The 27,002-nt window shown below is 40.3% G+C and overlaps 3 protein-coding genes across 3 annotated transcripts in view; 2 read left to right on the top strand and 1 right to left on the bottom strand.

Annotated features, from left to right (window-relative positions):
- The window catches only part of LOC109426813 (WD repeat, SAM and U-box domain-containing protein 1), a 398,043-nt gene that overhangs the window by 130,884 nt on the left and 240,157 nt on the right, over positions 1–27,002 (top strand). The gene's annotated exons all lie outside the window — the stretch shown is intronic.
- On the top strand, positions 645–13,969 carry LOC109426815 (probable 3-hydroxyisobutyrate dehydrogenase, mitochondrial). Its single transcript, XM_062853508.1, has 3 exons — positions 645–1,213; positions 12,766–13,271; positions 13,477–13,969. The coding sequence occupies exons 1-3, from the start codon at positions 1,058–1,060 to the stop codon at positions 13,790–13,792; spliced, it is 978 nt and encodes a 325-aa protein (XP_062709492.1). The 5' UTR covers positions 645–1,057; the 3' UTR covers positions 13,793–13,969.
- On the bottom strand, positions 13,858–25,291 carry LOC109426814 (programmed cell death protein 2). The gene is made up of 6 exons (XM_019702351.3): positions 25,013–25,291; positions 24,847–24,944; positions 24,478–24,781; positions 24,222–24,413; positions 24,049–24,156; positions 13,858–14,153 (listed from the first exon to the last, which is right to left on the bottom strand). The coding sequence occupies exons 1-6, from the start codon at positions 25,187–25,189 to the stop codon at positions 13,974–13,976; spliced, it is 1,059 nt and encodes a 352-aa protein (XP_019557896.3). The 5' UTR covers positions 25,190–25,291; the 3' UTR covers positions 13,858–13,973.

Below are 27,002 nucleotides of genomic sequence, written 5' to 3'. Positions count from 1 at the left end.
TTCAATCGGTCAAAAGAAGATACCCTGCATCATATAAGGAGGTTGAAAGTCACTGCTGGTGGAACCGCGTATGTAAGTATGTAGATCTGTGGCACCCTGTGATATAGAGTTGGTAACAATTACCGTGCGTCTCCACCAAAATAAAATGAAAACATTAAGAAAGCGCACGGTGGCTTTCAGCATAAATTATATATGCTACAGATCTCCGTTAAATTGTTCAATAAATCAAAGATTTTTGATGAAATACAGTTGGTTACCAGACATGTTCAATGTTCTAGAGTTATAAATGAATTTCGTTAAAATAAAGTACATAAGAGAAATTATAAGCAAATCAATATTTATTTTTGAAGAAGCTACTAAAACGCAATACTGTATTTAATGCGGACATTCTAATCTATTTAAAGTTTCATCACAGATACACTAGTATCTTATCTTGCACTATTCAAAAACGCAATATTTTCCAGATGGTCCTCCTATTCACGCTCAAAGCTGTGAATTTGTTCATACAATTCAATGAAGCGAATCGTCATTGTTGACACATCCATCAGCTATTAGCGAGCAAGGATAACATTCCAGGTTTATCAACACCTTCCGTTCTGTATCGCCAGTTAATTCAACGTCGAACTTCAACTCGACAACATCAGAACCTACGCGTGTGAATTACACATATACTTTCAAAGGCCGAAAGTTGGCAAAAATAAATACAAAATATTCTTATCATTCCCCTGAACTGTGTTTCGTTTCCTAAAACATCAGCACATCGCACGAGTTAGTTCGGAGCTGGTTGTATGTGTTCTCAGCGTGCACGGCGACAGGCGCAGCCGATCCTCCTCTTCTGTACATACAAGCAACGCATTTGTTATTGCTGATCGACGACTTCGAGAGTGTAGCAGCGTTCGCCGGTTAGTTTTTATAGGTCGCCTCAGTCTGCAAATATCGTTCAACGAGTTTGGCAGTCGTCCGGTGACCCACAGAAGGAACAGTGGTATTCGGTTTCATAAATTTCCTGAAAGTATTAGCAAGTGATATCAATTAATATATCCAGAGGCAGTGCAAAATGGCTTTCCGAGTGATGGCATTCTCCAACAGCCTGAAGCAGGCCACCGTGATCTCCGACCTGCTGGCCAGGTCCTTCTGCAGCGGTCCCAAGAACGTCGGCTTCATTGGGCTGGGCAACATGGGCGGACCCATGGCCAGCAATCTCATGGCCAAGGTGAGTTTTTTTGGGGGCTGTTGCGTAACCGATATGGACCGGTGACTTGATTAAAATTTCGGAAGAATATGTGCGAATGATCTTGCTCGACCGTCGTTTGACGCAGCTATTTTTCAAACGGAGTTGGATGTATTTCTCCCAGTTACACATGTATTGATCAGTAGGAGTAGGGAAGATGTGTTCCATAACATATGGCCTTGGAAACAGTTGAAATGATTATATAATGGACCGTAAATTAAGCCTTGTTGATAACATAAGTGACTTAGTAGCATCGTATTGGCCAGTGCAATCTAGTATTCTGACAATGTTCTACAAAGTCATTGATCTTCTGAAGTAGAAGCCAGTCCTTCTTCTTCCTTCTATCCTTATGAGATTAGATGAAACCGGCTTTCTAGCGATCAGTCGCGAGGGCACGTCAGTGGGCTTGAACCTGAACGAACGTTCGCTTTTTCGCCTGATACACACACTTGCACGAGCCTTCCAGAATTATCAAATTCATTACGTAAATTGACGTGCGCCGGCGATTGTGGTTTCCACATGATTCCACCGTTGTCGTCGTCATCACCGAGGTCGATGTCGTCGTCGCAGAAATTGAATTAGTGTTGTGGTGGGGTGATGTTTTGCATTTGCTCCACCCCGGCATTCTATCTCCTTCCTAGTTCCTGTGTATGCTTCTACCTTGCCTAGTGATAATGATGGTAGATTTTTCGTTTGGGATTTTTTAAAAATAAATCCCGAAGGCTAGCCGTGGAGATTTTGTTTTCTTCTTTGCTTGTCAACAGCCGACTTGTGCGTTTTTATTTTTCCTAGATCAGTGTTTCTCAAACTGCACAAAACAAAGATGACTTTACGCATTTTAATTTGATAAAGCAACTTTTCAAGTATAACCGGGTCATGCGGTATTCAGCAAAACCAAGCTGAGGATAACGGGTCCGATTCTCGGTCGGTCCAGGAACTTGTCTAAAAGAAAATTTCCTTGTCATCCTTGGGCTTAGAGTATCTTCGTGCCTGCAAAATGATGATTGGAAGAGGAAGCTCTCAGGTGGACTGTGAAAATGCGTCAAGAATAAGAATCAAAAAGTACCTACCAACGGCAATCTGATTACCTATCAAGAGGTTTTCAACTAGTTGAGAAACACTGGTCCCTATCACGCGTCACACGATGAATGAACGATAGTCGGACGACCTTGATCTAGACGTTGTTGTTAGAAAAGCAAGCCTATTTACCACTCCCAACATCAGCTGGCATTTTCTCCACGCGTTTGAACCGTTGTACCCAAATATCCTGCTTATGAATGTGAATAAGCCTTCACGTAACAAGTTTTTGATTGATCACGTTAATCAATCTCTAAACATCGAATGTGTACCTATAGTAGAGTGGGTCAACGTTGTATGGAGAAATCTTCAATTTGATCGCATCAACCCGGAACAAAGCTTTTTTAATCTATATTAGCGTCCAAAACAACTGTGCAAAATTTGGGAGCGAATGGTTGCGTCTCCGTATTCCGCATTGCGATTCAAATTTGTATGGAAGTTAGTATGGGAAAACGTTCTTTTTTGCATTTCACTCATAAGTTGAATTCTTTTGTCTAATACCATGTAACTAGTGACGTTAAAGTATTGCCTAGGATATACCGAAAAACTTTGCCGAAGACCGCAAAGTGATCCGACGCTTGTGAAAAAAGTTATTCGCCTGGTAACTTAGGCCAAAAATTGAGATTTTATTACTGATATTATTCCTTTACATGTTAAATGTTAAGCACTACCGGGCAATCCGTACGTTATAACTTTTTTCAAAAATTAAAATGATTAAGATTATTTGTCAACTTCTATATATTCATCCCTACAAAACCTATAAAAATAAGAAATACAAATATAAACTCATTTCTAAAATCAGCAGTTTTGACTGATTAGGGTCCAGAATTTTCTAAAGGTAATAAATTTAATTGTTAACGTTACCTAATCTGTAAGGCTGTAAGTCAACTTATCCTAGCGTCCCCTGTCCTGTGTACTTTCGAATTCAAGTGATGAATGATGAGTGTAACGCAGAGACCTCCCCTACCCACTCTTGCGTTACGTTAAATTCAACAATTATTGTTAAATTTGAGAAAATTTAAAGAATGCAAAGATTAGGTCTATGCAAGCTGAATTATAACTTGTGATAAATGCACTACGGATACTCCTTTGGTTCCCATTAGCACTTACGGCCGATTCCTTCACTTGCGATCAACTCGTGAACCAGATATATCTAGCTCAAAGTCCAAGCAGTGGAGAATAAACTGGCGCTAAAATGCTAATGGGTTAAGCCCTCCCATCGCGTCTAGATTGAATATCCAGGGGGAGGGAGAAAAATGCAAAAAAGCATGTTTTCCCATACTAAATTCCATACAAATTTCAATCGCTAGGCGGAATACGGGGAAGCAACCAATCGCTCCCAAATTTTGCACAGTTGCTTTGGACGCTAAAATGAATCGAAAAAGCTTTGTTCCGAAAAATCGACTTTGTTGACCCAGTCTAGCTATGCTATACTATAGTGCTTTAATCTGAATAATTATTCTTAAGAATTCTTAAATTGGGCAACAGTGTAGCTACGTTTAGTACAGCATTGCTAAGAATACAATTATTTCAACTACTGCAGCATATTACCACAGACAAACAGACGTAACACTCTTCAAAACGGCTTGGCACATGCATTTAACGATCAGTTCAAATTTCACTTGATTTGCGCGATCCTTCCACCAGAGGCGCTAGTGTTCGATCGCTTTGACGTTTGCCAGTGTACACGTTGCTCAATGATGCAAACGAGAATTACAGGCGATTCGTGTAGTAGTGTGCGTGTCAACGTCAAATCGAAATCCACCATGGCTGACAATGTCTCGCGCGGTTATACCAACAGGTGGCAGTGTGCTCATGAAAAAGACACCGGGCAAAAGATTTTGATGAATTTCCTTTAAGAGTTACGTCTGTTTGTCTGTGATATTACAATAAAGTGATTCGCAAATGCTTTATCATTTATTTAACATCTATCAGGTATGTGTAGGTTGACTCCAGAGGCACGTTCTCCTCCATTTGGGAAATTTGTGCCATCACCATGAACACGAGCCTATTCATCATCTTTACCTGAGGAGGAAAGAAAAGAGAATAAAGGATGGGATGGGGTGAAGGACAGGTAGGGGAATAGTCTATTTTACGAAACGACAACAGTGTTGATATTGATATTAACACTCACGGGCTTGGGCGCAACCTCCTGTCAAATTTTCATTCATGAAATGAGCGATCAGCTGATCCGAAACGTCTCGTAAAATGGCTCATAGGATCATCACCCTAGAAGAGGGCACTATCGCATAAACGTATCACAATACGTTGAAACAACGCCCTGAAAAGGGCACTGCTATAACGCATAAAGTGTAAAGAGAGCCTATAGCTCTTTATCACAGCTGGTCAAGAATAACAGAACGTCCTGAATGTTCAGGTTTCTGAAGTCAGTTTCACTTAGTAAGTGTTTACCGAGTATACAGAAACGCAGTTGCGCAAAAACTGAACCGTCACATATCAAATGATACTCGGTTCAATAATCGGGGTCACAGGTACGTCATACACATGAATCAGCTTGCTGAATATTCGCCATGTGATAGCTGAGTCGGCAGTGCCCAGTCAATGCTTTGACCAGCATGCTGTAATTCTACTTGGCCTTGACCCAGTGCAATACAATTTTTGTTTGACGACATGACTCCACACTATTCCAGTATTGTTTGTGCTGAGTGGCAGCCCAGGTGTGAATCTCTACCCTACACTTCGATACCGGAATAGCTAGCTCAGGGATAATGAAGTCATGTGATACTCTAGTGCGAGCTAACTAGCTCATCAGCCAATTCATTTCCAGCGATGGAAGAATGGCTAGGTACCCGTGCTTGTTTAACAGAATTTGTTGAATTCAGTTCCTCGATTTGAGTTTGACAAGCGATAACTATTCGACCTAGAGTTGACCGAAGCAAGTAGTTGAATAGCAGACTGGATATCTGAACAGAAGTATAATACTTTGCCCATTACGTGTTGCTGAAGTGCTGATCGCACTTCTTACATGAGAGCAAAGATTTCGGCCTGAAAAACGGTGCAGTATCTACCAAGTGAATAAGACTGATGAAGCCTTAGCTCAAGAGAATAAACATCAGCACCTGCTCGACCTTCGAGAAGGGAGCCATCAGTGTAACATACGATGCCGTCTGAAATACGTATCTCCATATAACCAGATGTCCACTCTTCCCTGGAAGGGAACTTCGTGGAAAATGTCCTATATGGAATGTTTAGGATAGAGACGAACCAGCCAAGGTTTGAAAGTCTCTTTAATAAAGACAAATCAATCAATCAATCTTATATGGAAAATAGCAAGCAATTGTAAGATCACTTGGAGCAAGGACAACTTTGTCCCAATTGGGTTTTTAAATTAAGAAAAATGTATTGATTTTTTTGATTTTATACGAAAGAGCACCTTTTTTTGAACCACTATGATTTTTTTTTCAGATTTTTAGAGCATTATTTTGGTACCTAAAATCAATTTCGAAGAGATGTTTCGAAATCACCTTTTGACAGCTAGGCACCAGCTTGACAGCTCCGCCCAGTACAAAATGCGTCGAGGGGTGATTCGACAAATCGTTCCCATACAAACTTCAAACTGATTTTTAAATAGGTTCCCGGGCACCAAAATTCATGAAAATCTGGATTTCGGCTCAGTTTTGCATGCAGATTCAGAATTTGAAATTATCTCAACAACGCAAAAGCAACCAATTTACCAAAAGTGGAAACAACGAGGTGTGTATTGAACTGCGGTTCACAGGAGTTTCCTCTAGTAAACCAAGTACCCATAGGCGGTAAGTGCAAGGAAGTGCTTCTTTTTTGAAATGAATGTGTAGTGGGGAAACTTCAAAGAGAACTTCGAGCGCTGCCGTGGGAGTTGAAGAGAATGCTCCAGACATCGCCATTAATCACATCCTTTGGAGATGGCCTAATTTTGATTGAACCGTTCTCGCTTCGCCCTTTTGCTACCACACAAGACATTCATAAGCCAATATTGGACAGTTGTGTAAATCCATTTGATATACTTGGGTTTTAGACCCCAAGTTGTACCAAAGGTTCGCCGGCATTGCCCGAGGGCCATACAAGCTTTCTTGATTCTGAACTCAATGTGAGGTGTCCAGGAAAGCTTGGAATCAAGAATGACTCCAACGTACTCTACCTGTTCAGTCACATCGATTTCAGAATCAAAGAGACGCAAAGGTCGAACGCCATTACGGCTTCGCCTTTCCGCAAAAAGAACAATAGATGTTTTACTCGGATTAACCTAGTCGAGGGTTGGCGACACCAACCCTCAACTACTTGAATGGCGCTTTACATCAGGTCTAAAAGGATTGTGATACACATACCAACTAACAATGCTAGGTAGTCGTCGGCAAAACCATTAGTAGGAAAACCGCTTTTATTGAGTTGCATCAATAGCGTATCTGCTGCGAGACTCCCCCTTGGGGGCATCCACAAACACTCAATTTCCTAATCCCTGCTAGACGCAATGTCGAGAAGAGATATCGGTTTTTGAGCATTTGATGAATCCAATTGGAAATCATTGGAGATATACCATGACTCCGTGCGGCTTCCAATATGGCATCGGAAGGCACATTGTCAAAGGCACCCTCGATATCTAAGAAAACACCCAAACAAGATTGCTTTTGAGCGAATGCTTTCTCGATATCGTAAACAACCTTGTGTGAAAGAGTCACAGTGGACTTCGTAAGCAAGTTGGTTCACATGGAGAGGCACGTTGGCCAGACGAACATCACGGATGTGATGATCCACAATGCGTTCTAAGCATTTCAGAAGAAGAGGTCAAACTGATAGGTCTGAAACTCTTTGCTTCTTCATACGACGCACGACCCACTTTCGGAATAAACTTCACAGTAATATCCCGCCAGATTTGGGAATATACCCTGTAGCAAAACTGAAAACAAGTATTTTTTTCAAAACATGTTTGAATTTATCAAATCCCTTCTGAAGCAAAATAGGAAAAATCCCATCTGCCCCAGGAGATTTGAAAGGAGCAATGCTATTAAGTGCCCACTCGATCGATTCTATAGTTACAATACTCCGAGCCGAAGCCAGGGAATCGTCACTACAAGAAAACACATCAGGTTCACCCGAAGATATTACATCTATTACAGATATTACATCCAGGGAAGTGTGTGCTGAATAAGCATTCCAGAACTTCCTCATCAGAGGAAGTCAGATCGCCATTTGGCAAACGAAGTTCGTTCACTCGGAAATCCTTAGATTTCGCAAAAATTTTTATTTAACCGACTGACTTCACTCAGACTGGAAACATTTGTACAAAGGTTTTTCCAGCCGGATCGTTCAGCAGACCGGAGAGCTTTCTTGTAGGTCTTGCGAGCCGACCTGAAAGCCTCCGACCCAGCGGAACGTCGTCTGTCCCAGCTCTTTCTTCATTGATTCCTGAGCTTCGCCAGATCAGAGCTCTACCAAGGGGTTCCTCTTGTTGTCTTCACAAACCGCAGAGGACAAGCTTCTTCAAAAGCTTCCATGATGAAGGTCGTTGTAGTATCAACGGCATCATCTAAATTACTTGGAGTGTCAATGGATGGTGAGTATCCATGGAATTTAGCTGCAACCAAATCGGTAAAGAGATCCCATTTGGTTGACCGGAGATCCCTGAAATACAAAGTTTGCGAAGTAACATTTAAGTGTTCAAAAAAGATGTAGCGATTGTCAGATAAAGATTCTTCATCTGATGCATGCCAATTGATCAGCTCGTGACTAATTCTACTAGAGCAAAGCGTTATGCCTCACCTAGCAGATACCATAAAGGTTGGGCAGTTTCTTATGTTGAGTAATCCAAGATCTGTACTACTTAAGTATTCCATCAAACTGAAGCCTCTCAAATTGATGTCTTAGCTGCCCCAGATGCTATGGTGAGAATTAGCATCACTGTCAACAATTAGCGGAAGGCCTTTTCAAGTGCAGTATGCGATGATTTGTTAGAAACCATCCGTAAGGGATGGTTCATCATTAACAGAAATAAACCGAACATTAGACGTATTTCCTGTTGAGATTTCCAACAGATACGTCAATTGTGATAGCATATACATCTCTGGTGGTTAATTCAGAGACGAGTGTAGCATCAATTGCGTTGTTGACAAGCACACAGGCTCGAGGCATGACACGCGCGTTTGCCAATTCATGTTTACTGAAAGTAGCAAACACCGGGTTCACAAGGTTTCCTAGATAGAAATTCCCCTTACGAAAGTAAGGTTCTTGGACCAAGGCCACTTAGGCTGTACCAGTTTTGCATTGGTCTGCAAAGATTGATTGTCGCTGTTCTTTTATGCTGTAGATTGATCTGAGCTATCCTAACCGTAGCCACTACCCAAACTAGGTTAGATTAAATTCTTTACAGTCACAGCAGCAATAAAACCAATTCGGTATCGATTGGAAAACGCCAAAGGCGAGGATACACAGAATACACCGTGTAAATCGCATACTGCGAAACCATATGTAGGTGGAAATTTAAACTAATCAACATCTTTATAATCCCGCACTTATTTAGCCTCAAGTTTGACACTAAAGAAGGGCAGCTAATTGTCTCGGAGGAACACAATGTCCACTGCACCATTGCTCCGGTTAGCTCGGTAAAGGCAAAATACTGTGGAGAGCGCCCTTGTACTCTAAAATGTCCGTTAGCGGTTAGGTTTTTGTTAGACCCCTTACACACTTAATTTAATTTGCCGAGGCCGGCAAAACAAATCGCCGAGAATCCAACAGCTGAGAGCTCGGTAAAAATCTCGGTAAAAGTTCAAATTGCCGACCAGTCTGCAAACTTGACAAATATCAACTGTCAAACTTAGACGAGTGGTTCGGTAATGCATTGCCGAAAATTTCGGCATACGTTATTACCGAAATTCAGTAAATGTTTATTTCCTTTCATGCTTGATAATAAGAAGAAGTAAAATGAAAGAAAAACTATAATTAGGTTACCAATTTTATTCTCGCAAGCATATTACGAAAAAAATATACAACGGAATGTTTTTTTTTTTGTTGAAATCTCTGGTTCTGAGTGTAGTGTCTACCTAATGGTTGTGTGCATAGGATATCTACCTACATTAACTACTATTCATGACGGTACCTAAATGTCTAGGTATGATTCATTATGTCTACCTAAGGTAGTATAAATACGGGTGGTCATTGGACCACACAGCAGAGACTGCACAAGCCTTGGACTAGTCAACATCTTTATTATTCTTCTTTTGAAGGACATAAAAGTGGCGACGAGGATCAAGGAACGTGTAATTTCTTTTGAGTTATTCCCGAGATTTTTTCCTTTTTCAGATTGTTGTTATAACAAGTTGTTATTTTTGTGGAGAACAGAATTGTTCTTTTATGATAGAATTGTCATTATGTTGTGAACAGAATGTTCTTATTTGGCCGATGTTGCATTGACGAAATTGTCTTTTTGTTTTGGTAATAACGAAATTTTTTGTGGTGAACGAAATTGTTCTTTTGTGGCGGAATTGTCATATGTTATGTTTTGGTGAATGGATTTATGTTATTTGTACTTTCTTTGGTAAAGTTGCCGATGTAGGGATAGCAAAATCGTCTTTTTGTAGTTTTGTTAGCGAAAAGATATGTTCTTTGAAAGTGACGGACTCGTCAGTTTATTTGTGCTATCATAATTTTGGTGATGAATGTTATTTTTTGAAGTTTTCTAAAGGGGAAAGGACTGTAGTGTCTACCTAATGGTTGTGTGCATAGGATATCTACCTACATTAACTACTATTCATGACGGTACCTAAATGTCTAGGTATGATTCATTATGTCTACCTAAGGTAGTATAAATACGGGTGGTCATTGGACCACACAGCAGAGACTGCACAAGCCTTGGACTAGTCAACATCTTTATTATTCTTCTTTTGAAGGACATAAAACTGAGAAGGACCTTCTCGCTTTGTATCGTTTCTTCAACTCATTGTTAAAAACAAAAACATAATTCCACACTTCCTCCTACTCCTCCTTGAGCACGCTCGTCACGGATGCACCGGGCCCCGGGCCAGTTAGATGGTGACGCGTTTGGCGTGGATCGCGCAAAGATGGTGTCCTCAAACAATCCGACCAAGTACGCTTCGCTGCAAGGTAATAAAGGCATTTTGGAAACGCATGCCCATCAAAACCTGCGCATTTTCACACAAGTGCTGGAACTGCAACTGCCGGATCAGCATCTCGGTGGACTTTTGGTAGCGACGGTCGCAGAGCTACCGTTCCCGGCCGGTAACGATGCGGCTACTTCACTCCGTCGGTCGAGGGAGCACTTTTGCGGGCGGCCTTTGTTGCCAGCTGCTAACGGAAAGCCTTTTCTCCGGTGGTTTTTCGTGCGGATTGCTTGATACGGACCATTTTGCTGTAGGTTTGTTGACTCCTCCGTAAGCAAAAAAAAACAGGCGCATTTGAAGCTGTAATCCGGCACTCCGTCCTGCAGCGCTGAACGAACTGAAAGAAAATTAGGAGAGGCATCCATTTATTAACAAATATTAACAGTAGAAGCATACACATCATTAGCTTTAAACAAATTCAATTACTTTACTTATGAGAACTATTCCAGCGATGAAAGTGAAAAATCCTTTTTTGAAGATGGCAGCCGGCAACGCGTTTCGTTTTCATTTTTGACAGATGCGCTTTACCGAATTTCAGCAACATGATTAGTTTGCCGATTGCTGTGGCAAAACAGTTTGCCGATAATCAGTAATGAACGTAAATTGCCGAATTTCGTCATTTTTGGCAAGTTATTTTCGAAGAACTGTCAAATTTTAACGATATTTCAGTTAAAATAACCTTTACCGATTGAGTTCGTTATTCGCTTTTACCGAGATCAAATTTGGAGTTTAAGTGCCTATAGGGCCGATTTCTTCACCCTGGCTTAAGCGTTAAGCCAGGTTTAACTGTATGGGTAAGCCTGGCTTACCGGTTAAGCCGAGGTGAAGAAATCGGCCCTTAGCCATTCATTCCTAGGCACGTTAAGCATATAGCCGCATAACACCATGAATTAGCGCCTGTTAGTGGACTCTTACCACCGGAACAGGTGGTTCATAGTATTATTCTTAGCCAATTGAGACAATCGCTAGAAAGACTGATCTGCCTAGGCTGATCGAGAAAAATAAGTTAATATTGATAATCAACTTCATACGGGCTCGAACAAATCTCAAAAAATCCCAACTGGAGAAATCCTTCATGGAATTTCAGCTGAAATTTCTGGAGGAATCCCTTTAAGAATTCGTGGAGAATTTAGCCGAGGAGCTACTGGACAAAACCGTACAAAAAATCCTGCAGACATCCCGTAAACAATTTCTGTAAAAGCTTCTAGAGGAGTTTCCGGATAAATTAAGTGAATTCCCTGAAAAATCATTCTCCCATTGAAATCGTTGGAAAAATTCAGTTGAAATTCCTTGAAAAAGTTCTGAGGGAATTTTTTGAGCATTTCGTGGAGGAATCCCAGAAAAAAGCATGGAAAATTCTAGCTTCAACTCCGGGAAATTCCCAGCAAGAAATTCTAGGAGAAGTCACAATGTAAATTCCTGACAATAGCCAGAGATCTTATAGGAATACCACGAAGAAGTCTTAGAGTAACTCAAGAGGAGAGGAACTCTCAAGAAAGTCCTATAGGGGAATACTGAAGCAATTCCCTAAAATAAATTGTTTGATTAATTTTTGGCCAAATAGCTGGAGGCATCCCGAGAAATCCTTCAATGCATCCCCGGTGGAATTTCTGGAGATATCTCAACTGGAATTCGTGAGAGAATCACAAGAGCACATTCTCAAAGAACCCGTAGGATATCCGTATCTAAATTCCTGGCACCCAAGCAGTAATTCTAGGAGGAATTATTAGAGAAAACACCACAACATTTCCTAAATACATTCCCAGAGGAGTCCCTGTAAAAAATCCTGCAGGAATACCAGCAAACATTTCAAGAGGAATCCCAAGAAAAACTTCTGGAAGTACCATTAAAGGAATGCCTGGAAAATTATCAGGAACATATCTCAAAGGATTCTTATAAAAATCTCAGGAAAAATTCCTGGAAAAACACCAGCAGAAATTGCTGGGTGAATTCTAGCTGAAATTAGCAGAGGAAATACAGCAAGAATATCTGGAGAAATTCTACCACGAATTCCTGAAGAGTTCAGAACAGGAATTTTGGATAAAACCCTGGAAGAATGCTGGCAGCAACTTCTGAAGCAATTTCAGCAGCAAATCCCCAGCATAAACCTCAGCATGATTTCCTGTAGTAATACCAGCAAAAACCATATAGTAATCAATCATTAGAAGGTCTCTTTAAAGAATCACATTGAATAAGGATTTCGGATTGTTTTATAATTATTAAACATGAGAAATTTTAATTATTTCGCATTATCAATGATATTGCAAAATGTTTTTATATACCTATCAGTGATGAACATAACGTTTAATGAGCATTTAAAACATTTTCTCAATTTCTATTTTGCAGGGCCACAAGCTGCACGTGTTCGACATTTCCAAGGAAGCCAAGGATAACCTGAAGGCCAAGGGTGCCGTCACGTACGACAATGTGTCCGAACTGGCTAAGGCTTCGGACTTTGTCGTCACCATGCTGCCAAACAACGATATTGTGGCCAACACCTACGACACCATCCTGGCTGGCGGAGTGAACACCAGTACCTTTTTCGTTGACTCCAGTACCATCGATCCCAATGTGGCCAAGGCCGTCCAGAAGAAGGTCCAGGCTGCCGGTGCTACCTTCGTCGATGCCCCGGTATCCGGTGGTGTCCCCGGAGCCCAGAACGCCACTCTGACCTTCATGGTCGGTGGAACCCCGGACGAGTACGAACGCGTCAAGGGACTGCTGGAGGGCATGGGCAAGAAGATCACCCACTGCGGTAGCTACGGTATGGGACAGGCCGCCAAGGTGTGCAACAACATGATGCTCGGTATCTCGATGTGCGGTCTGGCTGAGTGCATGAACCTGGCTATCAGGTGAGATTAGTCCCAAATTTGTGGAAATTATGCCTGAGATTACATCTATACAAGTCCATTTTCACAAATTTTGATGTTTTTAGATTCTTTGAGAACTAAATCTTGGTGATTGTTGTAATTTTCGAATTTTTAAAAGGCACAATTTCCTACAAATTTTACAACTGTACGATTGAGAGTTAATAACTTTATGTTTTCCCCCCGACAGACTCGGCTTGGACCCCAAGGTATTCAGCGACATCATCAACGCCTCCACCGGCCGCAGCTGGGCCTCCGAGATCAACAACCCCGTGCCCGGAGTGCTCCCCAATGCCCCCGCTGGCAAGGGTTACGCCGGAGGATTCGCCACCGGACTCATCACCAAGGATCTGGGAATTGCTTCCGCCGTGGCCACCACCTCCAACACGCCGATCCCGTTGGGAGCTCTCACGCATCAGATCTACCGCACCCTGATGGCCAAGGGACTGGCCAACAAGGACTTCTCCGTCGTGTACGATTTCATGAAGAACGAGGAGAAAGCCTAAGAAGGCTTCTGAACCGTTTCGAAAACACAAGGTCGTTCTTTCGGCAATAACCGTCTTCCAGAGCATGCATTTAACCAGTTTAATCATTGATGAGCTTGTATCCTCGATGGGAGGATACAAGGCGCAGGGATTTGTTTATTATACAGAGTATATAAATAAATGGTAAAGTTACACGTATTACCTAGGAGCTGGTTTCTTCTAGCGCCTTTGGTGGGTCCGTACTGATGACATCCTGTTTGTAGACGTACTCCTTGGCATACGAGTTGTCGAGGGTGGAACAACTTTGCTCACACGTGAAAACGGCTAAAGTTCCCCAGTCAATGTTTTCATTTTTCAAACTGTTCAGCAACTGGGGCATTATCTATGAATAATAGTAAACAAAACAGAGATAATTATCGCATGTTCGTTTGGAACATATCATAGTTTCTATTTGTGGTAGTAATTTAAATATTGTCAAGCATCAGAATGTCCTCATAGACTCAGCCATATTTGTATTTCAAGAAGTTTGGATTTTGGGCACAGCGAATTCCAACATCAATTTTCTTCGTTCATGGATTTTGTTACATATGGTGTTTGATTGCTTGATTTCAAAGTTCTTTCTAAATTGTCAGAGATTCGTACGATACTTTCTCAGGTATTTCTTAGCAATACTTTCAGAAGGCCTACCTAAATTATTCGATTTAAATTTCTTAAAAAACATGAGGATGTTTTAGGCAGTTTATGGGAAATAATTTTAACAGATTCATCAGACAGTTTTGAGAGCATCGCCAGAAGTTTTACTAGCAATTCTTTCAGCTAATCCTTCTAGAACTTAGGTTATTAGATTGGATTATTAGATTTTCTCCCGAAAAATTTTGTTTGTTCGTGTATTCTGGTAAAGCGATCTTCAAGATTTTTGCTAGGAATTCTGTCAGACATTTTTCCCGAACTTCTGAGGAAAATTTAACACAAGAAAAATTACACGAGGTATGCTGTCATAATTCCTACAGGAACTGTTACAAACGAATCTATTGATCTGTCTACAAGAAGTATTGGAGAGTATTGCCTATCAGTTTTGTCATATTCATTCATTACTAGTTTATAGTTTATTAATACTAGTTAATAGATTTACTAACATTTTTTCCAGCTTTTTCGCAGAGCGTCTTCATGTACTAATTACTCATAAATCAAATTAGAAATACAGTCAGATATTTGAGGCGAACCAGCCCTTGGCTGAAAGCTTCGTTCAAAATACTTTGCCACAGTACTTGGAGGCCGTACAGAATCTACAGTTTATAGCAGCGGTGGCTGTTGTACAGGTTCGGGGATTGTGGACGCGCCCGCAAGGAGACGGTAAAGGTCACACACACACTCCAGCACACAAAAACCCGCGTGGATACGACGTTTGGAGTACCAGATTACCACATCGCGAGCCAATACTAGTCAATTGACACAGTATAAACAGGGGAATCGATCAACGAGGCTTCTTCGTTTTGTTGCTGAAATAATGCAACCCGAAGAACTCCGAGATCCCACAGAAGTCAACATTACTGAGATCCTCGACACCTATAAAACGACAAGTCTGATTATGGACAAGGCCTTCCGGGGATTGGAGTTCTGGACCAATCTACGGGAAAACCCTGTCCAGCACAGCGACGATGGGATGTGGCTGGCAGAAGAAGAGCTACAATAATGGAGTGGGTGACTTGACCGCGGTCGTAGTCACCGCGCGAGGATATACGGAGGCGACCAGTTAAACCACGGAATACTTTTAGACCCCACGCAGCTACCAGAGGGGTATGACTTATCTTCTGCCGAAGGACCAAAACACAGTTGATCCAGCAAAGTATACACCAATACGTGCCTCCCGAGCCTGTACAAGGTGCTGTCGTCGGTAAGCGGTAAGTGAGAAGCTTACATAAGACCACTGCGATGCCAACAACGTGATTATTGAGGAACCAAAAGGGTGTTGCAAAAACACGCAAGGTTGCAATCGTGGGTCAAGGCACCGAGAAACAGAGGAACCTGCGCATGCCGTACATCGACTACAAGAAGGTATATAACTCAGTACCGCAGTCGTGCTTTCTCAAGGTCTGCAGCTGTACAAGGTAGACGTGAACGTCATCAGGCTAATGCAGCACGCGATGGGGATGTGGAGTACTTCCCTACAAATTACCGATGGAATAGCTGTGTTGCGGTCCAGAACTGTCACCATCAGGAGGAGAATATTTTCAAGGCGATACCTTTAGTCCGCTATGGGTCTACTTTGCAATGAACCCCCTCAGAAGAGCACTCATCCAATGAAACACTCCGCATTAACGAACAGTAGGAGATTCAGAATATGGTTGAAGGCGAAGCGTCCAAACTTTCTTCAACTTTAGAGGTATTCGCCACACAGCGATCAAGAAGGAGCTGCAGGACAAGTTCTTGCATCGTGTCAGTTTTCATTCAACTGGTTAACCCTTTGAAGCCGGAATAATTCCAAGCGTTAGGGTAGGGCGGGGCAAGATGAGCACCCTAAGAATCTCGTTGAGTTTATTGAAAGTTAACGCATTTTTTCAAAGTACGTCTCAATAGTTCTTTTCTATATCATGTTTTCTATCACCCATAAACATGGGAGGGTTCAAAATTCACAATAAGGATGATTTGTTTGACTAAACAAAAAAGATGTTTTACGGTTAGTTCGAACATGCTACGGGGCAAGACGAGCACCCCTACGGGGCGAGAAGAGCACTTCATTAAAATCCCAATATTTTAACAATAAATTGGCCATACAGTGATTGATATAGTGAACCTTGTTTATAGCTATAGTATCACGTTCTATAATTATAATTTTTTTCGATTATTGAAAAAAAAATGCGGTTTTATAAAACTTTATACAAAATGACCCGAAGAACAATAAACGATTATTAAGTTGCTTATTTTAAGGAATTTACGCAACCAGATAGTTGCAGAGGTTACGGAAACCTATGTTCGGCACTATTGAGTGGAATCCAATAATTTCAAAATATTTTCTATACTCCCCTCAGGGGTGCTCATCTTGCCCCACTATAGGTAAATAACTAAAATTGAATAAATTTTAATGTTAGTTTTTAGAAAATATTTTCTAATATAAATTAAAATGCTTTGCAGTAAGCTAGTAATATTGGCTGATAACAAGAATTATGGTAAAAATTTGATTCTGACATAAAAACCTTATTTTATTCTGATGATTTCTTATAAGAAAATGCCAAAAATCCATGCTATTGACTAATTTGACGATATTTTTTAATTCGTTCATTAACAAGTACCTTATATCAGGTTTACAAACAGGATAAACATTATTCTAACGGATTATGAACTTGTTTGGGCAAAATTCATCATAAAAGTAGTAAAACAGAGGGGTGCTCATCTTGCCCCGGGTGGCCATCTTGCCCCGTCCTACCCTATTATGGATTTTCTCCTACGTTTTTCTGTAGTTTTGGGGGTCTGTTATGCTTAAGTTCAGTGAAATTGGCCACACTGAACTGGACAAAGAATGTATAGAAAGGTTTGAGATAAGAAGTTTATTTGAAAAGGTAGTGAAGTGGGAATTGTAACCTTTCGATGATAGAATCCTGCACTAAAGTGTAAGTTTAGTTTATAATATAAAATAGTTTTATAAAATAAAGTATTTATTACAGCATTGAAGCTGCTTAAGGACAAACGTCTTGAAATCCCGGTTCAACAGTGCATCAAAACTTCAGACGCACTAATCTTAAAAAGCAAGCTTCAAACAACAATGCATTTTATTATTCTGTTCTTGCTCACTTGTAATAAGCTTAGAATAAGAAGCTCAGGTGCGCTGGTTTTGTTTACGAAGAGATTTGTGCCCTCAAAATCGTGAGTAGGTACCAAAGTCGACCATTGTGGCGGCCATATTGGGATTTTAACAAGTCTGTCCTTAAAGTAAGTGCTATCAATAGGTGTAGTTGGTTCGTATCGAAGGAAAGATTCCACCACAACAGTAGTCAATAGCATAAAAACGGTAGAATATTAACCAGAATATGTTTTATCCTAGGTCATCCAAACTATTCTTGAGTTTAGGTCCTTAAGTCTACGAGTGTAACGGTAACTTCTTTCATTACACAAAGCTTATGATATGCAATCTATCATATCCAGTGCCGGATTTACAAATATGGGGGCCCGGGGCCACAGTGTTGTGGAGGCCCCCAACATTTCATTGTAGAAAAATCCAGAAAATTATTCCAATAATTAGGGTTGTTATTGGAGAAATTAATCTAGCTTAACCCTCTAATACCCAAATTTTTGATTTTGATCTTAATATCATTTTTCGTCATCTAAAATCGATTTAAACATGTTTTGGAAGATGATTCTTTTTAATTCTCGATTTCATGAATTCCAGTTTTTGATTTTTCTAATTTTTATTTTTCAACATCCCCACACTTTTATATTTTTCGTGGAAGCCAATTTGGGGAACGGATTTATTGAGATGAAAACATTTTGAGATTTTGTGATTATTGTTGAAATATTATTATTTTAAATTTTTTTCACAGAAAATTTTATTTTCCGTGTAATTTTAAGGAAAATAATTTTAGAGTGTATTCGATTCCCTTAAACTATTAAACAAGGATAGAATGATTTGGGAAAAATTTAAAATATGTTAATTGTAGCGATTCAATACAAAATAAACAATGACTTCTAAAAGGTGACTAAAACATCATTTTTTCAATGATTTTTAAAAAATGTAAATACGTTTTAAAGTACACCAAAAATCATTTTGAGATATACAGAACAGTCCTAAATATCAGCCAAAAATATAAAAAAATTGATTTTCCACGAAACAAAAATTACAAAAATGCTCAAACTATACCCCGTCTAAAGGCGGTATTGGGTATTAGAGGGTTAATTAGCGTAACTAGAACAAAGGCAATCTAGAAATCCAGATATGAAAATTTAGTCTGAAGACGACAGTAAAACAAATTTTATCAAGTAAATAACGCTTTATCCGTGAGTGTTCATAGCAGTAGATTCCATTGATCAAGTCGATTCATGAGAAAGTCCTTTAAGAAATTTATAAATAGATTTTATAAGAGACATTTTCGATAAATTTCAAATAAAACTTACAGCGCTATCTTTGGGGCCGTTGTTATTGCAAAAGCTCTAAATAAAATTTCTTGCGGAATCATTGATGAAATCTATAGAGTTGCTTACCAAGGCACTTAAGGCGAAACTGGAAGCATTTTCTCAGTTTTTCGATTTTTGATTTTTTATTAAATAACGAACCAATATTTTCAAAATCGGTTTTCGTGCACATGTAGAGTATGGATCAAGGTATCTTCTGAATTTTTTTTGAGGTGGAAAATGTTTTCCATTTTTGCAGAAACCATTTTTTGCGAAATTTTGTTCAAAAATGGTTTCTGCAAAAACGAAAAACATGTTTCACTACAAAAAAAAATTCAGAAGATACCTTGATCCATACTCTACATGTGCACGAAAATCGATTTTGAAAATATTGCTTCGTTATTTAATAAAAAATCAAACACCAAAAAGTGAGGAAATGCTTCCAGTTTCGCCTTAAGCATAAGCATTTCTAACGCGACTTCGAGAGGAGTTTCTGGTGCACGCGCAAAATAATTGTTAAGAACTCTTTGTGAAACTTCAAGAGGCAAAAAATCCATAGTGGTAGGCGGAAATTCTACTAAAAGCTGCTGAAGAAATTTCATCCAAAATCCATAATGAGTTCCTGGTGGAATTTCTGTTTAATTTTGAATAAAATTATAAGTAAAATTTCTTAATAATCTTTGGCGGACGAGTTTTTAGCCAATTTAAACAAAAACTGGTTGCAAAACTTTAAATATTTCAGGATCTTTCAAGAATTTCTCCCCAATTATCTACTGTAATTTTTGTAAGGAACCTATGGATTTGTTAAGAGTTCGCCCTAAATTACACATTCAAGTCAGGAAGAAAAATTCGTCATGAATTTAATCATATTGAAGAAAATCGGACCAGATCTTTGCAAAAAAAAAAATGCGACTAAAATTCTTACTAGTACCTTCAAAGAAATGTTTCAACAATTCTAGGAATCGGTTTGAATAATTTATAAGTTTGGTAAGCGGAATCAAACTCTGAAACTCTGAGAATGTGTCTTTATTCTGATAGAAACACTTGCAAATATTCAAAGGACTATGTAGGAAATGTTTAAAAGCAATACCAATAATATTCGACAAAAAACTAGACGAATTTTCAGCAGAAATTTTTTGACTGTCTGTTTCTATTTCATAGAGTTCAAGATTTCATCCAGAATTCAGGTGAAGATGATCATTCGAACCATGAACATCTTAACAACTTTCAGAGAAGTTTGAAATTTTATAAAAAGGCGGATACCTATATGCTTTTTTCTAATTTGAAGCACTATATTTCACACACATATCTTGAGAGTAGAAGTACTTGTGATAAAAATAAAATCATGATGTTTCTAGCACTACTTTATTCTCGCTCCCCATTTGAACTAAGATTTTGTGGGGGCCCCTAAAATGTGGGGGCCCAGGGCCATGGCCCACCCGCACCCCCCCCCCTAAATTCCGGCCCTGATCATATCCAGTAAGTCTTCTGAAAGTTCAATAGACAGTATCAGATCAGTCGGAATATCATAGGTCATTCAAACTGTTCTTGAGTTTAGATCCTAAAGTGTCTGGGTGTAACGGTAACTTCTTTCATTATACAAAGCTACGATATGTCCAATAAGCCTTCTGGAAGTTCAATAGACAGTATCAGATTATTGAGCTAAGATCCTGAAGTCTATGGGTTAACGGTAACTTCTTTCGTAAAAAAAACTACGATTTGTCATCTATCATTACCTGAAGTAAGTCTTCTGAAAGTTACAGTGGTTGTTTTTATCAATCATGCTTTATACCAATAAGTAAGCCCATAATATCTCAAAAATATATAACAACGTTTATTGTTCCTCTAAATACTTTAAATACATAAACACAGTGGATTATGAAACACTACTTAACGTAGTGGCAAAAGTTATTATCACAAGTATATATCTGAAGCTATGATCTCCGGAGTATTGTTTTTGATCTGGAATAACTCATGATATGCCAGGCGGATTACAGTTTACAGTTTAAAACTAATTGTGAGAATAACTACCGTTACTATCAAGAGCTAAACTTCAGGATAGTTTGGACGACCCTCAATGTCCCAAAGGTTCATAATAAGCTAGTAGACTTCAGGATGGTTCAGTCACCGCGATTGACTGTGAAACGTTACTCAGTATGTCAGATATAGCTGATGTTACGAGTGTAGACCTGAAGTTCTGAACTTAAAGATAGTTTGGCTGACCTAGAATATTCCCATAGTGACTCTAAATGACATTTGAGATTTCAAAAGCTTCACGGAGCTCAGCAGATTATGCTATACTATTATTTATGGTGAAAACACATTATTAAGTTTTTATAGTAGATTTGAAGGGCTTCATTATAAACCAGTGGACGAACCTGAATGTCCCAAAGGTTTATAATAAGCTAGTAGAGTTCAGATTGGACCAGTAACCACGGATAAATATTGCAACGTTACTCAGTATAGCAGATATGGCTGTTGTAACGAGTGTAGACCTGAAGTCCTGAACTCCAAGGTAGTTTGACTGACCTAGAATATACCTGTAGTGTCTCTAAATGACATTTGGGATTTCAAGAGCTTCACGGATCCCAGCAGGTTATGCAATACTATTATTAATGGCGAAAACACATATAATTATTCTTGTAGATTTAAAGGACTGCATTATAGAACAGTATGGAGGAACCTGAATGTCCCAAAGGTTTATAATAAGCTAGTAGACTTCAGATTGCTCTAGTAACTGCGGTTGATTATTCAACGTTATTCAGTATAACATATATGGCTACTGTTACCAGTGTAGACCAAAAATTCTGAACTCCAAGGTAGTTTGGCTGACCTGGAATATCCCTATAGTGTCTATAAATGACATAGTAGATGTCAAGAGCTTAACGGATCCCAGTAGGTTATGCAATGCTATTTTTAGTGGCGAAAGTACATAAAATTATTCTTATAGATTTGAAGGACTTCACTATAGGACAGTTTGGAACACCTAGAGCATCCCAGAATATAAAACACCTTTTGATATTCTTGACGAAAGCCTAATGAATACATATAAATGTAACCCACCACCAAGTTCAGCTGTATGTAGAACAACTGGAATGTCAATTATTTCGTTTTTCCAAATTTCAAGGTGTTCAGGATGTTCTAGGTTATCAATGAAGTCCCAAATACAAATATTCCCGTTTTTCCTTAATAGAGGACTCAATTAGCAACAACTTTACCGAAGACAATATTCTGTTTTATTTAATGGGTGAATAGAAACAGCCGTTTCTATGTTGTGGGCATATATGACCCTTTCGGCTCCAAAGAGTTAAGGCGATCAACACGTTTCTTGTGCCCTTGTTGACCTGCAGCTTTGGGACGGTAAAGTGGACGAAGACTGACCTCGAGCCGCTAGAACGAGCAGTACGAGTGGCGTTCATCAAGCTCCGAATGCGTCACCGATTTTGTTTGAGACAATGCTTTCCAATTGTACCAAAAGAAACGCAAGGCTCGATGGATAAATGTACGGCTCGTGCTGAAAAAAACATTATTTTGTACCTTGTTGCATAAATAACTCTTTTATACCATATTTTCATTATTCAACCATGGCCCAATTGCTGAATACTGGCGTTACCTAACCTCACCTAAACTGTTAGTATGACTTTTTTTTCGATTTCAGGGGCGTTCCACTACCAGAGGTATTCCAAATGGTCTCAGGAAGTTTCAAGGGGTTCAGCGTACCAGCTGCACTCCAGGGAGTTCCAGGGAGTGTTTCATAAGGTATCGGTAGCATTCGAGGAGTCCTTTGGAGATGAACCAGCCTCGGGCTGAAAATCTCCCTAATAAAGCTAATAATAATAATAATAATTCGAGGAGTTTTCAAGAGGCTTCAGTGCTGTTCCAGACGATTTCAGAAACGTTTCAGGTCCCCAGGGGCATTCCAGGGGATTTAAGCGGCGTTCCAGGGGATTTCAAGAGGTTTCAGGAGTGTTCCATAGGGCGGTTCAGGGATGTTCAAGGGCGCTGCAGGGACGCTTCGAGAGATTTCAGGGGTATTCCCGGAGATTTTAAAAACGTTTCAGGGTGTTTCAAGTGGTTTCAGAGCGTTCCAGCGTTGTTCCGGGGGTTTCTCGGGGGGAGATTTTGGGGAGTTTAAGAAGGACCAAAGTCGTTTCAAAGGATTTCAAGCGCTTTTAGATGAATTCCAGGGGTGTTTAATGGGGTTTCTGGAGTAGTATGGACGTTCCAGGGAATTTCCAAAGGGGCGTTACAGGAGGTTTCCGGCGGTTTCAATGGATTTCTGGAGGTTGCAAGAGCGTTCCAGGATATTCTAGGGATCTCAGGAAGTAGCAGAAGCATTCCAAAGCATTTCAGGAGCGTTCCTTCAACAGCGACGGAAATATTCGCTTGCAAAGAGTCATACTCACTGGCTATCTCAGTTCAGAAGCATGCTATCGAAAACCGACGTTTAAAGGACTCATGTTTGAGGATGTTTGAGAAACACTGCTCTTCAATCCAACGGAAATCCCTTTGAAACCTTGGTGAAAGTCCCGAAACGCCTCTGAGTATATGTAGAACCTTCCTGAGACCAGTATTGGGAATACTCACTTGCAGAGTTATGCTCACTTGCTACTATTTAGTTCAGAAGCGTGCTATCAAAACACGGACTATTGTAGTTTTATTAAAAAAAATTGACGAATTTCGTAAGGGTCGCACACGCATAGCAAAGCCGTGAGAGAGCTATGAAAGCTACTCTCCACGAGTTAAGTATAAATTATTACATTCACGCCGTGGAAAGTCGCTTTCACAGATCAGATGACTGTAAATTGCCAAAAAGCCACCCGCACGTTCAATAACGTTCATTTCCTATCAGGCGACTAATTTATCACTTGAGACATCGGGCCTGATTACGAGTGTCACTTCACGGTGAAAACAAAAAAGTGACACCGGTAATAAGGACGGTGAAAGTGATTCCCATTTGATTAACCCACAACTTTTTCACCGTGGATTCGCAATGTGTCACCGTGATCGATTTTCACCGTGAAGTGACACTCATAATAAGGCCCATCTATATTCAAAAATGTCAAGAACTTTCAGTTGGATATGCCGAGTAAACCTACTTCTTACCTATTTACATATTTTGACGGGGTCAGTTGATAAAAAGATCTGACCTCTTTCTCTTATCTAGCACTTACCTGGAACTCGAACACTCGAGCACTTCCACAAAGTTCACAATTGGGTATTTCAGTCGGCTCAACCGGCGACAGCCACAGCGGATTTCCTTTCCTATCATATCGTAACACCTAGACAAATTATATTATTGAAAATATTACAGGCCAATAAGTTTCTAATCAGGGCAGAACAATACCTGATCCGGATCGAATGCCACTCGTTTCTTGAACTTATCAAAGTGCTTATCCTCCACCTGTTCAGCATAGGTGTCCATTTCACTCTCGGATACCTCACTAAGCTCTCCGATTTTCCCTTCCTTGACCAGTTTGTCGTATTCCTCCATCTGCTTCTTGACGTTCTCTTCCTCGGAGAGCTTTTTAGTTGATTCCTGAGAAAAGTAATAAACTTCAGTTAAGTAAAAATTCCACAATTGAAATGGAATAGTGCCTTACGATTTCCTCCGGTTCCGTAACGATTTCGAACTGAGGAAACAGAATGGTAGAACACTGGCTACCATCACCCGTCGCTGTCCCACATGCCGCCTTGTGGCTTTGCTTCCAGTCTATGCGCTGATGGACGACCCCGCAGTAGTTCACTTTCTTGCATTTGGAGCACTGCTGGGGACCCCGACAGCCACACACTGCACAGAGTGGCACCGGCGATGCGACCGCTTCCGAGCGTTGGTCCTCATTTGGAGGGTTAAAATCGTAAAAGGCGTTTTTACGTGGTAACTGACTACGAAGTACCTTGATGTTTCTACGTTTAAAAATAGGAAGACATCAATTTTTGAGGTCAGCAGGTCAAATAATGAGAATTCTTACTTGTTTTGATTGGGCTGATAGCAGCTGGCTTTCAAACATACGAACAAGTACAGCATCCGATGGAAACACCGTTCCTGTTCTTCCAAAGGAGCATAAACCTACGGACGTTACAGAGCGTAAAAACCAGGAATGTCTAAATAGATTTTTAAAAACATGAGCAACTCACCTGGCAAAGAAACACACACGGCTCGCCACATTCATCACAAAGCAAATCCTTCGGGGTAGGGATGTTCTTCAGTTCCAGCCAAGCTGGCTTTCCGCCGACTTTGCTGCGGAAAAACTTGTTGGCTAGTAGCCACTCTTCACACGGTTCCAGGAATCCCAGGTCTACGCTAGTTTCCATATTGTATAATGCAAGCAAATTTGAAAAATTTATTCTCGTAAACTATTTACACAACGGACGCAACTGCAACACGTGCGATCGGAAGCGACCTTTTGTTTTTAATGCTGTTTTGTTTTGTTCGGCAGTTCGTTAACGAAACGCGCGACATATGTTGACAGCTTCTTTGGGTCGGTTTTGCGACAAAAGGCTGAAATGCCTGAAAGCTGAAAAACAAACTTATCGTCTTGCAAAATCTCACGCAAAAAGACGGTGCGGTAGAAATGACAATAATTATTGTCGTCGCGGTTGAAACCCGAAGTTTCCCCACACCCGACAGTCGAATTTTCTCAAAATCCATACGAGACGTAGGACGTAGGACGTCGGACGTAGTGCGCTGGACAACGGACCCGGCCCTCTATCCAGCGCACTGTGCCCGACGTACGTCCGACACACGAAGTTCATTCAAATATAACGTAACGCAAAATTTGACGATGTCAGACCCCCTCCCCCACGTAACAACTTTTGTAAGGGAAAATTTGAAATTTTGTATGAAGCGTAACACAGTCACAGCTAACACAGCTAGACCCCCCCCCTTTTGCGTTACGTAATATTTGAACGAGCCCACGGTTTAGGAGGAAAATCGCTTTTCGCGTGTCAAAAATTCCGATTTTCAACTGCACGAACAATATACAGTACAAAATGCATCGAATGGTGATTCGACAAATCCTTCCCATACGAAGTTCAAACTGATTTTTATATAGGATCCCGGGCATGCCCCTGATGTCTGAACTGTCACTCCATGTTATTGATATAGGCATGTCAAAGGCGTGATCTCAACACAGATAAAGCAGCCAATTCAAGACCAACAATTGAAAAGGCCGCATTAACATTTTGTAAACAAACTTGTTTCTATCGACTTGGGGCCTTTCCACCCACACACCTCACCACCACTAACAGAAAGCGCAAACATCAAGTTTTCTGTTAATGGTGGTGATATGCGTGTGGGTGGATCCCAGAAGGCCCTAACTCAATAGAAACGTGTTCGTTTACGCTATGTAGATGATGCCTTTTCAATTGTTGGTCTTGAATTGGTCATAACAAGCACCGGGGCCTTCCTCCGGATGGGAGCGGATTCCATACCATTTTCAGCATACATCAAAAGGGGTCCTTCTAACCTCCCTTTTGCGGAATCCCTCGCAGCCGCCCTCTTGTTGCTGAAGAAAGTTCACGAATTCTGCAATATAATTAATATCCGTTGAGTCATACCACCAAAAAGAAAATGATCATGCAAAACTTACCTCTTCTAATCCAGACCGCTCCAAACACTCTAACTCGTTTGCTGCAGCAACTTTTTAGTTGGGTTTTTCGCTGTCACGAAAGGTTTCATTTTTTTTTTCTAGAAAACTGCAAACTGAAATGTTTTGTCTTCACAAATACCGATATGTGCAACAATTTGGTAGACTGTTGAATTTAAGTGGCATATTGTGATATGCACATGTATAAGTGTGTTGCGCAAATATAATCACAAACCATTTGAGAAATGGCTATTCCATATTAACACCATGTCTCACAAGTTTTCATCGCTATAATATTTGATGATTCCTGCACTGTATAACTTACTGTTACAAATAGGTATGCGTTACTTACAACGTTTCTAATAGTTGAATGCTTCAAGTTTCATAGTATTCAACAGAATAGTACCTGATTGTGGTACAGTAACATTACAAGAAAGAGGAGACATACTGTTTGGAGCTTATTACAAATTGTGTTTCTCTATGCGGGCTAACGTCGGACGTAGTGCGCTGGACAGCGGACCCGGCCTATTCAGCGCACT

Source organism: Aedes albopictus, chromosome 2 (assembly GCF_035046485.1).
Source record: "Aedes albopictus strain Foshan chromosome 2, AalbF5, whole genome shotgun sequence".
Classification (NCBI taxonomy): domain Eukaryota; kingdom Metazoa; phylum Arthropoda; class Insecta; order Diptera; family Culicidae; genus Aedes; species Aedes albopictus.
Note: the sequence above shows the minus strand (reverse complement) of the source record. Positions and strands in the feature narration are given on the sequence as shown.

Coding starts and splice junctions, on each gene's coding strand:
- LOC109426814 (XM_019702351.3), bottom strand. CDS start 25,189: ATGGAAACTAGCGTAGACCTGGGATTCCTGGAACCGTGTGAAGAGTGG. Junction 24,945..25,012: donor CGTGTGTGTTTCTTTGCCAG/GTGAGTTGCTCA, acceptor TAACGTCCGTAG/GTTTATGCTCCTTTGGAAGA. Junction 24,414..24,477: donor TTACGGAACCGGAGGAAATC/GTAAGGCACTAT, acceptor TACTTTTCTCAG/GAATCAACTAAAAAGCTCTC.
- LOC109426815 (XM_062853508.1), top strand. CDS start 1,058: ATGGCTTTCCGAGTGATGGCATTCTCCAACAGCCTGAAGCAGGCCACC. Junction 1,214..12,765: donor CCAGCAATCTCATGGCCAAG/GTGAGTTTTTTT, acceptor TCTATTTTGCAG/GGCCACAAGCTGCACGTGTT. Junction 13,272..13,476: donor TGCATGAACCTGGCTATCAG/GTGAGATTAGTC, acceptor TCCCCCCGACAG/ACTCGGCTTGGACCCCAAGG.